The sequence below is a fragment of the Rattus norvegicus genome, chromosome 16 (assembly GCF_036323735.1).
Source record: "Rattus norvegicus strain BN/NHsdMcwi chromosome 16, GRCr8, whole genome shotgun sequence".
NCBI lineage: Eukaryota > Metazoa > Chordata > Mammalia > Rodentia > Muridae > Rattus > Rattus norvegicus.
In genome coordinates this window covers 83,563,026-83,575,732 of record NC_086034.1, presented here as the reverse complement: position 1 = coordinate 83,575,732, position 12,707 = coordinate 83,563,026, and the positions used below count along the sequence as shown (strand labels likewise).

Below are 12,707 nucleotides of genomic sequence, written 5' to 3'. Positions count from 1 at the left end.
CCACATCCGTGGCATTAGAAATGGCAGTGATTTCTACAGGGCAGGCCCAAGCTCTTCCACTTCAAAGTCCCTCCCCCTCTCAAGCTCTTCCCTCTGGCCTTGAGGGACCTCCCTCTGCCATCCCCTCACAGTTCCTGCACACTCCCGGTGGCTCAGGACTGACACTTTCCTCAAGAAGAGCCCTGACGGTGTCTCATACTTGGACCTTACTTAGATGAAGCACCTACCTAACGAGGATGAACATACCTGCCCTACAAGTCCAAACGAGCGGTCCAGACTCCTCTGGTCAGCATACTTCCTGATTTTATTATGTAGCCACCCCAATTCAGCAAGCCGGACCGCCGTGTCCCGCAAGGACTTACTTAGATTTGCCTGAAAAGTAAGCACAGATAAAGTCAAAACTCAAAGATAGCGGTAGACTCATCGTCAGCCCTGCCACTTGTCCTAATATCCTCACGTTAAACACGAGCACAAAAGGTGGTTAAGTCACCAGCACACCACAAGCTGAAGAGAGCACAGGAACAGGGAGGCCGAGGAGAGGCTCCAGGCTCCCGCTGTGTGGCTCCTGCAGGACCACTCTGGGATGCCCATCAGGAACCCTGATAGTCCTCAGAGACTGGGGGACGTGATGACCTCTGTCCTGCTGAGAAGAGCTGAGAGCGGGCAGACTCTCGTGAGCAGGGATGTGGGAAGACTGCATCAGGGAAGCACTGCCACAGAGGGACTGTGACCTCAGCCACAAACGGTCACAAAAGAAGTCAAACCGGGCTGCGAAACTTGTTTACTGCCAAATCTGCCCAGCCCCAGGCACAGCACTGGGAAGACTGTGTGGACGCTATCTCTGGACGCTACAGCGGGGCCTGTCGCTTACCTTCGCTTCCACTTTGTAACAGTTTTCAGTGCTGCTCATTTTGATGTTTTTGCCGTCAATGCCCTGGAATACGTAGAGAATGTCTCTCACAAGAGCTGCTTCAGTTACTTCCGATGTGCCTGCAGAATGATTGCAAAGAAAGTAAGGAGCACTCCTGGCGAGCGGCACGACTGATTAGCACCTCTTACACATCTGCTCCCAGATCACATAGACCAACTCGGGAAGTGGGCTCAAGAAACAAAAGAAAGGTCACATTTCGGAAAGGTGAGGGCTTTCTGAGGGGCGGTGCTCCTACAGGGACCCCAGAAGGCCTCTTCCTGTGACCATCAGACAGGTAACAACATAAATGAACCAGAAGGAGTGTAAGATAGGGAGCTTGTAATACCAGCTTACTACATGGTGACAGCAGGACAGGATCCTCCTAACGCCACTACAAATGGAGTTCAGAGTTCAGAGAAGACATCGGCCTCCCCACTTCTTCTGAACAAATATCACAATAAACTTAGAGTGTTAGCCAAAAATGAGGGCAAAGAGGCACAGCACCCAGAACCTGAGGGAGCCCGAGATGGTCATGAGGAGTCAGCACTCAGAGCCATGGCAGAGAGAACAGCTGGGACACATCCTCACGCTGTGGAGAGGGCTGTTAACCCTCCATCGGGTTAACGGCGCCCTTCCCATCTCACATGGCATCCCTGTCCATCCCCACTGGGGCTCAGCTACTGAGAAGCAGCTCACATGGACTCCTCTGCTTTCTTTCCCCTACTAAAGCTCCTTCAAGAGGAGACCGTCCCTGTTCTAAAGGCCCACCTACACCTCGATGCTTCAAGTCTCTTCTACAGAGGCTCTGCCCCTCTGTGGGTAGTTTCACAAGCATATACCATCCACCCATTTACTTTTAACCTGTTTGCAACTCTCTACTCAAAATATATCTCTTGTACGCAGCAGGTACAACTCTGGAATTATTTTTTAAAACTGTCATTGAAGAGAAGTATTTGTGCCTTTAACAAGTACACCTAGGTTAAAGCAGCCAAATTGCTGTTGTTCCTACTCACCCCACCTCCCGCCCGCCTGCCCATTTCATGTAGTCCACTCTGGCTATATGGGAAGCACAGGTCTGAGGGCTAAGGACAGGCCACTGGTTTATTCCACACACCTGAGTGCACACCCTTACACACTGCAGGATAATGTGGCTGAGAAGGTTCTGCATGAGGACAGCTGCACGGGCAAAGGCTTTCATATACCTTGAGCTACAAAGGGCACTGGCCCCTTGGTTACTCTTAAGGAGAGGAAGCAGCAACCCCAGCCTCAGGATCAGCAGACCACGAACCAAAGCAAAGCCCGTTTCACAGTACTAGTGACTCAGAACTAGTGACCTGCCAAACACTGCTACATTTGGCACTCATGAAAGACACAACTCCCTGACAGCCTAACGCAATGGTAAAACCCTTACAGAGGTCTTCATCTCACACCTCAGAAACACCTATGAGCTCCCTTCACAGTACAGGCACTGTGATAATCCCCGCCCCACAAACGAGGTGGATACCACCCCCCTCAGACACAAGCAACCTTCCTGACTTCCTGTGTGGCTTCCCAGGAGGGATGACAGATAGATAGAGATGGGAAGGGGACTGGGTCAAGGAGGCATCAAGGACAAGAGAGGGAATAGACCAAGCAGACACCAGTGACCAACAAAAAGTGACCTCACAAGGCATCTGCCCACAGGGACCCCGGGTTTCAGTCCATGAACACTAAGGAATCACTACAGATGGGGTGCTGAATTCTAAATAACAAAACATCTTACCACCTGGATCCCCTTCTCTCCTTGACCTTGTCAGGTTTCGAGAAAGAGCATTTGGGAAAGCCTTGGAGGTAGGGGTCTGTGAAGGCTGATTTCCAGTCAGAGTCCATGCTAGACGAGGCCCCAGCTGCTGCCGAAGGCCGTCACCCACTCCTGGAGCTTGATGAGACTGTCTAGAGAGTAAGAAAGAGACATTTGTGGCTTCAGCTAAGCAGACTACCCACGAGAGATAGAAACGTTCCAGGGATTCGCCTATGTTATTATACTATGTTACTTTATAGATCTGATACAGGGCTCTCCAGAACCACATGTCCCCATAACAGTTGGTTCCAGTCCCCTGCACTGACCCGGTTTTCAGACCTACTCCTAACTGGGCATCTCGTCCGACATCCATACTTCTCCACTCGAATTCTCTACAAACACACAGCACACACCACGCCTACACAGAGAAAGTTTGAAACCCTAGTTTAACTACAAGATCATGGCCTTTCATTCATTCGACATTTCCCGAGCTGAGAGGTCTTAACACCTGGGCCCTGTCCCATCTGTGGTCACTAGCCCCCACCCCACCCTGTGTGTATACTATGAAAAGTGACCCTGCAGTTTAACCCATTTGAAAAAATATACAAATACATAAAATGAAAGGCAAAAGGAACCCAGAAAATACAGTCGCTCTGTGAAAATCTAGGAGCATGATGTTTATGTTTAGTGACAACTGTAACAAAACTCCTGCTTTTCAGGACTGAAACAATCACAGGCATTCAGGGCACCTGCTCTCCTAGGGGCCTGCACACAGGGGGCCCGTGTACTGGGGACCCTCCCTATGACAACTACCAGGCCTGTCCTACACTACACTCGGTGGGCACAGGCTTGGCAGCAGCATTCAGTAATACTGTGCATCTGAAAAAAAGTATAAATGAAAATGAAAGCCTAATTCTGCTCAGAATTGTCTTTACAACTTTTCACAACATCAAAAGGCATTCTAAAGTCCAAGGTCACAGATGAGACGCTCTCAGCCAAACATGGTCCTTGGGTCAGCTGTAACTGCTGTTGATCAAGGTGACAGGCTTGTCACAGAGCAATCTGTGTGTGGTACACACAGTCTACCCTCAATACCATCGTGCAAGTTTAGGACTCAAAGTAACATGTGATTCCACTGTGCTCACGTGGAGAGCACCAAGCCTTTGACGCTGATTCTCTGGTCAACGCTCCTCTGGAAATCACCAGCTCAGTCCTGTCACACTGTGATCACCAGGAGTGCCAATGGCATGAAGCTCACCCTGCCCCGCTTAGCTGCACATCGATGGCTGCATCCTTTTTGCTCACAGCACCAACTGAGAGTCTGAGAACCTCAGCCTACAGAGGACTCACCTGCTACTTAAGACTTGAGTTCAACAAGAACAGCTTGCTAAAAGCCTGGGAACAGACCTAAAACACTGAGAGCCACACCCACACCCTGGCTGGTTTGTGTGTGCGTGTGTGCATGCATTCGTGTGTGTGTGTGTGTGTGTGTGCGTGCGTGTGTGTGTGTGTGTGTGTGTGTGTGTGTGTGTGTGTGTGTATTTCTGTCTGTGTATACGTGCGCCCGAATGCTCGAGTTACCCGGGGAGGAAAGGCTGCACAGGTGTGGGGCCGCTAAGGCCACACATGCCGATACTGCTGATGCCGCTGCTGCCCAAGCTGCCAGAGCTCTGTGTGCTGCGGTCCTGGTAGTTCAAGGGGAGGGTCTGAGGCCTGGCACAGTAGTAAGGCGTCGAGTGAGCGTCTCTCGGTAAGGCTTGTGCAAATAAGGAGGCATAGCTAGTTACCTGGAATGAAGCGCACTGTAAGCACATAGGTCAGAGACTGCAGGTGCGCTCGCCCAACCCACAGGACTTCACATGCCTGTCCCATGCTATCTCTGCAACTGGATTTGAATTTCACACTTATTCAAACAAGTCAATGAAAATGCTCCTGAAATTCGTAAGTGAAAATATCAGACATTCTCTAAACATCACCATAAAGCACAAACAAGTTTATAAGTACACCCCAGCTACACAATGAGGAGGTTGGAGCGAATCCTCCATCCGTACTCCTCAGGATCTTGCCAGTCAAACATCTGCTGTGCTGGACCCCACAGCCGGGAGGAGCCCGAGGCTCAGGTAAATCTGGCAGGGCATTCACAGCAGGAAGCCTGCTGGTAAGACAGGGACAGGCTCTCCCAGCTCAAGAGCTGCAGACCTTCCAGGCTGATGGTCCTAACGTAAGTGTCAATTCTCTGACCACTCGGGCTGCTCAACGACACTGCTGCATCAAAAAAACAATTTTGAAACACATCTTCTGGAAGCTGCCACTGGAAAAGAAGAAATGACGTGGCTTCTAGGGTTGGTGGGCCTCTTACTTTGCTCCCGCTATTTTCCTTCCTATAGACTCCCAGAGCTCCCAGGGACTAAACCACAAATCAAAGAGTACACACGGGAAACCCATGGCTCCAGCCGCAGATGTAGCAGAGGATGGCGCTGTCTGGCATCCCTGGGAGGGGAGGCTCTTGGTTGATGCCGCAGTGTAGAGGATGCTAGGGCAGTAAGATGGGAGTGGGTGACTGGGGGACACCCTCATGGGGAGAGGGGGATGCAATAGGGGGTTGCAGAGGGGAAACCAGGAAGGGGGATAACACTTGAAATGTAAATAAATAGAATAATCGATAATAAAGAAGAAAAGAAAACATGGTATGGCATGCCACAGGACTCCGCCCTCCCGCACCCACCTTGCTGGCTTGCTTCCGAGGATCCTCACTGAGGTTCAGCAAGAGGTAGAGGATTGACCATTTATTCTTCAAAACTCCCTGTTTAGGTAAAAATATTACAAGAGCAATTGTATCAACTTTGCTTTATTCTCGCTTGTACTTATCTCTGAAATAGAAAACCATTCTAAAGTCCGCCCATCGACAGTCACTCCATGGGTCCCGCATGGGACCAGCCCCCCAGCAGACTGGATGCTTCAGTCTTTTCTGGGGCCAGCACCTGGTCCTTCACTCCACAGGAACAAGCCCCAAGGTTGCCTGGCTTTGGATTAGCAAAGCCCCCCAGACTAACTCATGGCGAAAGGAGTATCAGCAAATAGCCGTGGGTGAGCTGGGCATCCTGGTGCACACTTTTAATCTCAACACTTGGGAGGCAGAGATAAGCAGATCTCTGTGAGTTTGAGGCCAGCCAGGACTACTGTCACCTGTCTCAAGGGGGAAAAGTGGACTGGTTTTCTTGGTTTACACCCCATTTGGAGCAAGGAGTGTCAAGGGAAGAAAAGACAAGAATGGAAAGAACTCCGCCCTGGTGAGCACCCGATGCTTCCAACAGAAACAGACATGCAGCAAATCACAGAGCTGGAGAGGGTCCTGGAGAATCTCTAGAAACTCGGCCATAAGGAGCAGGAACCAGACAACTGGGGCCCACACAGAAATCCAACGACAGGATCTGCATGGCACTCAGGGAAGGGCTGGAGCCTTTGCTGTGCTCCTCAGGATGTAGGGCTTCATCCAGCATGGGAGTGGGTGGAGGGCTACAGCAGCCTGAAAGGTGACAGGCCTCACAGGGTCAGTGACTTGCCAGGACCTGTCTGCCCACGCAGTCCTCTCTCCCTCTCTCCCTCTCTCCCTCTCCACCTCTCTCCCTCTAAGCTGATCTTCCCTCTCTGCCTCCCCAGTTCTGGGATACGGGAGTGCGCAGTGTGCCACCACACTGGCTTAAGAGCAGCTCCTTTTAACACAGGGACAGGTGTGGTCAGCCAGGTGAAGAGGCACAGAGAACAGGAAAGGGGAGCTACCATTCCAAGGAGCCAAGATGGCTTCGCCAGGGCCATCATCAAGCCATGGTTCACCCTCGCCTCCATCCTCCCCACCCAGCTACCTCCCCGGGACTACAGCCACTCCCTGCTGAAGCTCAGAGGGTAGCGAGCAATCCGCCTGAGGGAGCAGAGAGTGAGGACAGACACTGAGCTCCCACAGCCAGCCCTCAGACCAGACACCTCAGACTCCTATAGAAGTGCCTTGGTACAGACACGGCTCCCTGCAGTGTGTCCACTTGATTCTTTGTGTAGACAGAAGCATCACCCTAATGTGAAGGGATATGAAAGCAAAGGTTTACCCAGCAGCACCTGCCCACTGCCGCCTTAACTCACCACACCGTCATCCCCAGCTACACACAGGGCTCACTCCCCAGACAAGCCAGCGCCCACGACTTCGCTGCAGGCCACACCGGATCCTCCCTGCCCCAGCTCTGAAAACAACTGCACCCTGACCCTTCCTCCCACGGCATACACAGCGAACGAGAAGCCCTCACTGAACAGAAAACAGGACAAAACAGTATCAGGGAGCCTTGTACTTTGAAGAGCTGTATGGTTTTGTTTTGTTTTTTTTTTTTTTTTTTTTCTTTTCTTTTTTTCGGAGCTGGGAACCAAACCCAGGGCCTTGCACTTGCTAGGCAAGCGCTCTACCACTGAACTAAACCCCCAACCCCCCCCCCTTTTTTTTTTAATCAAAAAGATAGACTATTTATCTGGGCATATTTCCTGTTTTAGTATTACACCATTGTCTCCCAGTTCTTAAATAATGGTCCATCTCCAGACCGAAAAATTCAACTAGGCTTGTTTTGTGGGCTAGCTGTGGGAAGCTGGCCACCGTACACAACAACGCATAGGAGCCAGCTGAGGTGGCTTCTACCTGTAATCCCAAAACTCAGAGACTGGAGCAGGAAGACTTCCATGATTTCAAGGCCAACCTGGGCCACACAGAGAGCTTCACACGGCCTGGGTTAAACAGACATCTAAGGAGGGCAGGGGGAGCCAGGCAAGCAAGCAAAGGAATAAACAGAGCTTCAAACGAACTTAGAAAACAACCTTCTTAATTCAATTTCCCAAGTGCACCTCCATCCTGTGGCCACAGTGACAGGCAGGACAGGCTTTGCTTCATAAAACTATCTCCCTGATCCCATGGGGCCAAGCAGCAGCCCCACCTACAGCACACTCAGCTCCTGCGTCACCACTCGCTCGGGTGCAGAAGTCATTCACAGCTGCAGAGGTGGAGACAAGCAAAAGCCATGCTACAGGGCTGCACAGAAAGCTCGTGCTGCTTACTTCCTAAGCTCTGCCAAGATGGAGAGGTATTCCTCTCCAGTGAGGAAGTAAATGAAGCTGCACTGAGAATCAAAGCTCTCCGCAAGCACAGAGCCCTTTCCAGGGTGTGAAGAAGCAAGGACTGGGAGAACCCTGGCTCAGTCTCCACAGCCCGGGCTGACAGCACTTGCCGAGCAAACATTAATCCTCTGGGCCCTTATTCTCTCTGCAGAGGTGGGGAGAACGCTGGGTGTAGCAGTTCCTTATGGTGAGAAGCCACAACATCTACCTTATGGTACAAGTACCTCTTTGACTGAAGCTGAGAAATCTTTATCAAAACATTAGATTGAGAAAATCTCCCCTTTGGTTACCATGACAGCAATAAAATGAGCTCAGAGACGGCTGCATCAGTCGTGGGAGCTTCTGCGTGAAGGGCCAGGTCTGGACATCCACCAGCCTACTCCTAGCAATGCCATCAAGGAATTGCAATGCAAATAGGAGAGTCCAATACCTACCCAACAGGACACACATCGGAAGTTTGACAGGAAGCCCAGCTAACACTTACTTCTAATACTGAACCTCCCAAATGGAAGCACTCTCTACAACTAAAAGGCTTAGTGATCCCAGGGAGTTTTAAAGGATAGCACCCAAGGGCATCCAAGCACTCTCCACTCACAGACTCCCAGAACACCTCACTGTACCTGCGAATGAAGCTTTCGGTGGAGCTCTGAAAACAGTGCGGCGTCCGCTTCTCTCCTTTGTCGAATAACTGAAAGTTTAGAAAAGGAATTAAGTAAGCCTGTTAGTTGCACACCCCACGACTCAGTATTAGGAAAGTCACTGCATCTGCGCTAACGGACTGGGACTTGCCAAAAAGAATCCTGAGCCCAAGAATCCAAAGACCGGGCAAGGAGACCTTTAGCAATGTTGATTTGGTCAGCTCACCTTGCCTCTCTGACATATGTAAAACATGGAGACTCTCAGGCTGGGAAAAAGACAGGTCTGTCTACACATATGGATCCACAGTGAGGCAAACTACCCTCAACCCTCCTAACTGGTAACAGGTACCTGGAGGGAGGGATGGAGAGTGAAGTATAATTCACAGGCTCAGCAAACTTGACTTCGTCTGACTCAAAAAGCCACATCGTGGGCAGGTGTGGTGCTGCATGCTTTAACCACAGCACTCCGAAGGCGGAGGCAGGCGGACCTTGTAAGGTCAAGGCCAGTTCTACTGACCAGCACGGCTACACAGGGATGAGACCTTGTCCACTCACCCCAACGAAAGTCACATTCTAACATTTTTTGCCCAGATGTGCAGGAGTATTCTATCTTGCTTCAAGATAAAATAGTCACTGTTTCAAACTAAATGTCAATTCATTAATGTCATTATTAACTTTATTTTCAATATTATTTTTATCCATTTATCATTCTTGATTATTATGTGACTTCCTTGGTACTCTACAGTAATGACTTCGTTATGACACACACTGGCAATAATCTTACCAGGAGGTCATGAAATCAGATTCACAAAGGAAATTATGATTATATGACACCTAACAGTCAGGGTTCTTGGTAGTAAGCTAGAGCGTAAGCAGTTTGGAGTTCACGAAAAGAATTCACATTTTCATGAGAAACTCGACAGGCAGAAAGGGAAAGTAAGCTTCAATATTGAGTAGCAGGCCAGATACCCACTGTTATTTCTACTTATTTAACCAGTGAGATAGGGTCTGAGAGCCAGGCCTGGGGGTGCCTGTAACCTCCGCCTATGCCAAACCCCAGTCTTTCAGTTGCAGGGAGCACTCTGGTTTGCTTTAGCATAACTGATTTACAGGGGTCAGTATCCTTATGCGTTGGGGCCTCTAAGAAAAACAAGGCAGCCCACATGGGTACCTCCCTAGCTTCTGGGGAGGCAGCCTGGCTATGAGAAGCACGGAGCACTGACAGCAGCCCTGGCTCTGGTGACTGAGAAGGTAGCAACAAGACTCATGGGAAAAGGTGGCAGCGCACAGAGCATGGGCATGCTGAGCAGAGATGGCCCCTAGGCCAGCAGGCAGCACACAGAGCATGGGCATGCACAGAGCATGGGCATGCTGAGCAGAGATGGCCCTAGGCCGGCAGGCAGCACACAGAGCATGGGCATGCACAGGGCATGGGCATGCTGAGCAGAGATGGCCCTAGGCCGGCAGGCAGCACACAGAGCATGGGCATGCACAGGGCATGGGCATGCTGAGCAGAGATGGCCCCTGGCCGGCAGGAAGCAGTGGGGTGGGTGGTATGAGATGTCGACACACACATCCTCAGGATGATAGGCCAGTTACAGTCTGTGCATCATCTGTTTCCGGGGTGTATTTTCTCACCACTACTTTCCAACCATAGTGGAGTATGGGTAACTTAAAACCACACAGTACAACAGCTGACAAAGCAAATGACACTGTAGGCTGCCATGCCAGCTGCTGGGTCCTTAGAGTGACCCTGCTCAAGTCCTCAACAGGCAAAGGCACTGGATCAGTCATCGTGGGGCCACAGCCTCCACTCTGTCACCAGCCAGCACTCCCTGGCTCTGGTAAGCTCTGAAAGGTAACACCCACACAGATCTCTGGTCCTCACAATTCCTAATGCAACAGCTCAGGGCAGGATACTATGCCATGCAGAACGACTTCCTATGAGTGCTGTGGCCAAACTGGCAAACATTTAGAACCGAATTCAAAGTCCACTTCATTTGGGAAGTTTAGCAATAGGAAGAAGCTGCAAATATCCAAGGCCTGTTTTAAGTCCCACTAAAAGGCCCCAACTGCACATGCTCACACACCCACAAAATACGCTCTCCAAACCAGGACCACGACGGCTCTCCTACAGACTGCTGAGGACTGCCTGCCACTCAGAGCCTAGACTCCACGAAGCACTCCAGAAGCAGAGAGGGGTGACAGAGCCAACCCAATCCAAGTGCTGAGTGGAGGGGAGCCTGCTTCTCCAGGGGCTACTGCTTGAGAGAGCCTGAAGTGCCATCTCGGAAGTGAGATACTCGCACTGCTCTAAGTGCTGCAAGTCTGACGGTGACAAGACGCAGTGATGCCTCCGAGAGCAGTTAACTGTTCTGTTAGATATCGCAGATCGGAGAGGCAAGAAGTGACAGTGAGTCCTTTCATCTTTTGTATTCAAAAACTAAATTACAGAGTTATGACAGTTAAAATAAACCTCCACCGTGTTTTAATAATTATAATGCCAAGGAAAAATTAAACTGCCCTTATTTTTAATAGTATCTATAATTAAAACATACTTGAGAATAGCATACACTATTCATAGCACATGCATATATGGGCATGCATGCAAACACATGTAGTCAGATATGTACATGCATAAATATGTGGATTCACACATAAATCCAGATAGACACATAGACATACATATGTATATATACGTATAATACACGCATATATGTGACCACACATACATAGACACACATGTGCACATGTATACATGCATAAATACAGAGACACACATACACATGTCACATAGGAATTCTTAAGTTTTTACAAGTTACATAATAGTTAAGAAAAATACATACGTTCTTTCTTGATTTTTTCAGCTACTAGAAATTCATCTCTTTCAACAGTTGGAGCAAAGTTGCTTCCGATGACTCTCACAGCAAACTGGAACTGCTGAGCAACATCGGCTGGAGGGGAGCGAAAGGGGCAAATTATAACCCGACAGTTGTCATCACCAGGCACACGGGTCAAGAGCAAACCACTCTCCCCAGCCTTAACAAGTGAGGAAGCCATATGAAATCAATGACCTGAGCAAAAGAGTTCTATAAAATTTGTAAGAAGAGAGCAGAGATATGGAAAACTCTAGAGGAAAATCAAACTGGACCCATAGCCATTTCAAAGGAGTGATTGAAGTCACAGGTCAGACAAGGCTTAGAAAGGAAGCCTGGTAAAGAGCCTTTGAGCAGCACTCAGCTCCAGGAAGAAAGGCAGAACTTGTGTACGTGCTTCTAGTTTATGAGCTATGACACAGGTTTGTCTCTGCCTTCTTTTAAAACACACATGCACACACACACACACACAGAATAAAGCAGCTTAAATAAGGTCATACACTTACCAAGGCAGAAGCAAAGCCAGAGAGAAAAACTAGAGAACAGATGGACATGTGGCACGGACTCAAGAAAACCCAGTGTCTACAAGGTCAGGAATGGGGAGGGGAGTGGGACTGTCTTTCTTTTTGGTGTCCTCAAATACTGTAGCAAAAGTAACTCAAGGGAGAATATGTTTATCTGACTCAAAATTCTAAGTTACAGTTCATCACTGAAAGGAAGTCAAGGGCTAGGGACTTCAACTGGTCACATTACATCCACTCAAGAAAGCAATGAATTTAAAATTGTATGCCCAGCTCCCTTTCTCTGCTCTTAATAAACCCATGATCCTCTGTTCAGGGAATGGTGACACCCACAATAGGCAGGACTTCCCACAAATCAAGATAATTCCCTACTGACATTCCAACAGACCAACCTAGACAATCTCTCATTGAGACTGGCTTTTCAGATTATTCTAGACTGAGTCAAGATGATAAATAAAACTAATCATCACAATTTCATCTCTTGCCAAGTTGACCACGAACATATCATTTTAACCTATACCCTTCTTCTCTTTGTCCCCAAAGTCTAACATTACCCTCCATGATAGTCTGAATAGAAATGGCCCCCAGAGGCTTATATACTTGAATGCTTGGTCATTAGAGAGTAGTGCTAATTGAGAGGAGGAATTAGGAGGCATGGTCTTGTTGGTTTCAGAAGCCCAAGCAGGAAATGGCCCTTGCTCTTCCTGATGCCTACAGATCCATAAGTAGAACTCTCAGCTCCTTCTCACATACCATGTCTGACTATCTGTAACCACAATTCCCTCCATGATAATAATGAATTAAACCTTTAAAACTATAAGCAAGCCCCAGTTA

At 49.1% G+C, this 12,707-nt stretch overlaps 1 protein-coding gene across 3 annotated transcripts in view; it reads right to left on the bottom strand.

Annotated features, from left to right (window-relative positions):
* The window catches only part of Tubgcp3 (tubulin gamma complex component 3), a 60,677-nt gene that overhangs the window by 38,894 nt on the left and 9,076 nt on the right, over positions 1-12,707 (bottom strand). For 2 of the 3 annotated variants that reach the window (XM_063275461.1, NM_001107323.2), the window contains exons 2-8: positions 11,323-11,430; positions 8,459-8,526; positions 5,416-5,493; positions 4,272-4,477; positions 2,673-2,842; positions 872-990; positions 247-372 (exon numbers count right to left, since the gene is read on the bottom strand). In XM_063275461.1, the coding sequence (XP_063131531.1) occupies positions 247-372; positions 872-990; positions 2,673-2,842; positions 4,272-4,477; positions 5,416-5,493; positions 8,459-8,526; positions 11,323-11,430 (875 nt within the window). The remainder of the gene's footprint in view (positions 1-246; positions 373-871; positions 991-2,672; positions 2,843-4,271; positions 4,478-5,415; positions 5,494-8,458; positions 8,527-11,322; positions 11,431-12,707) is intronic. The other variant, XM_006253441.5, reaches the window with a different exon arrangement.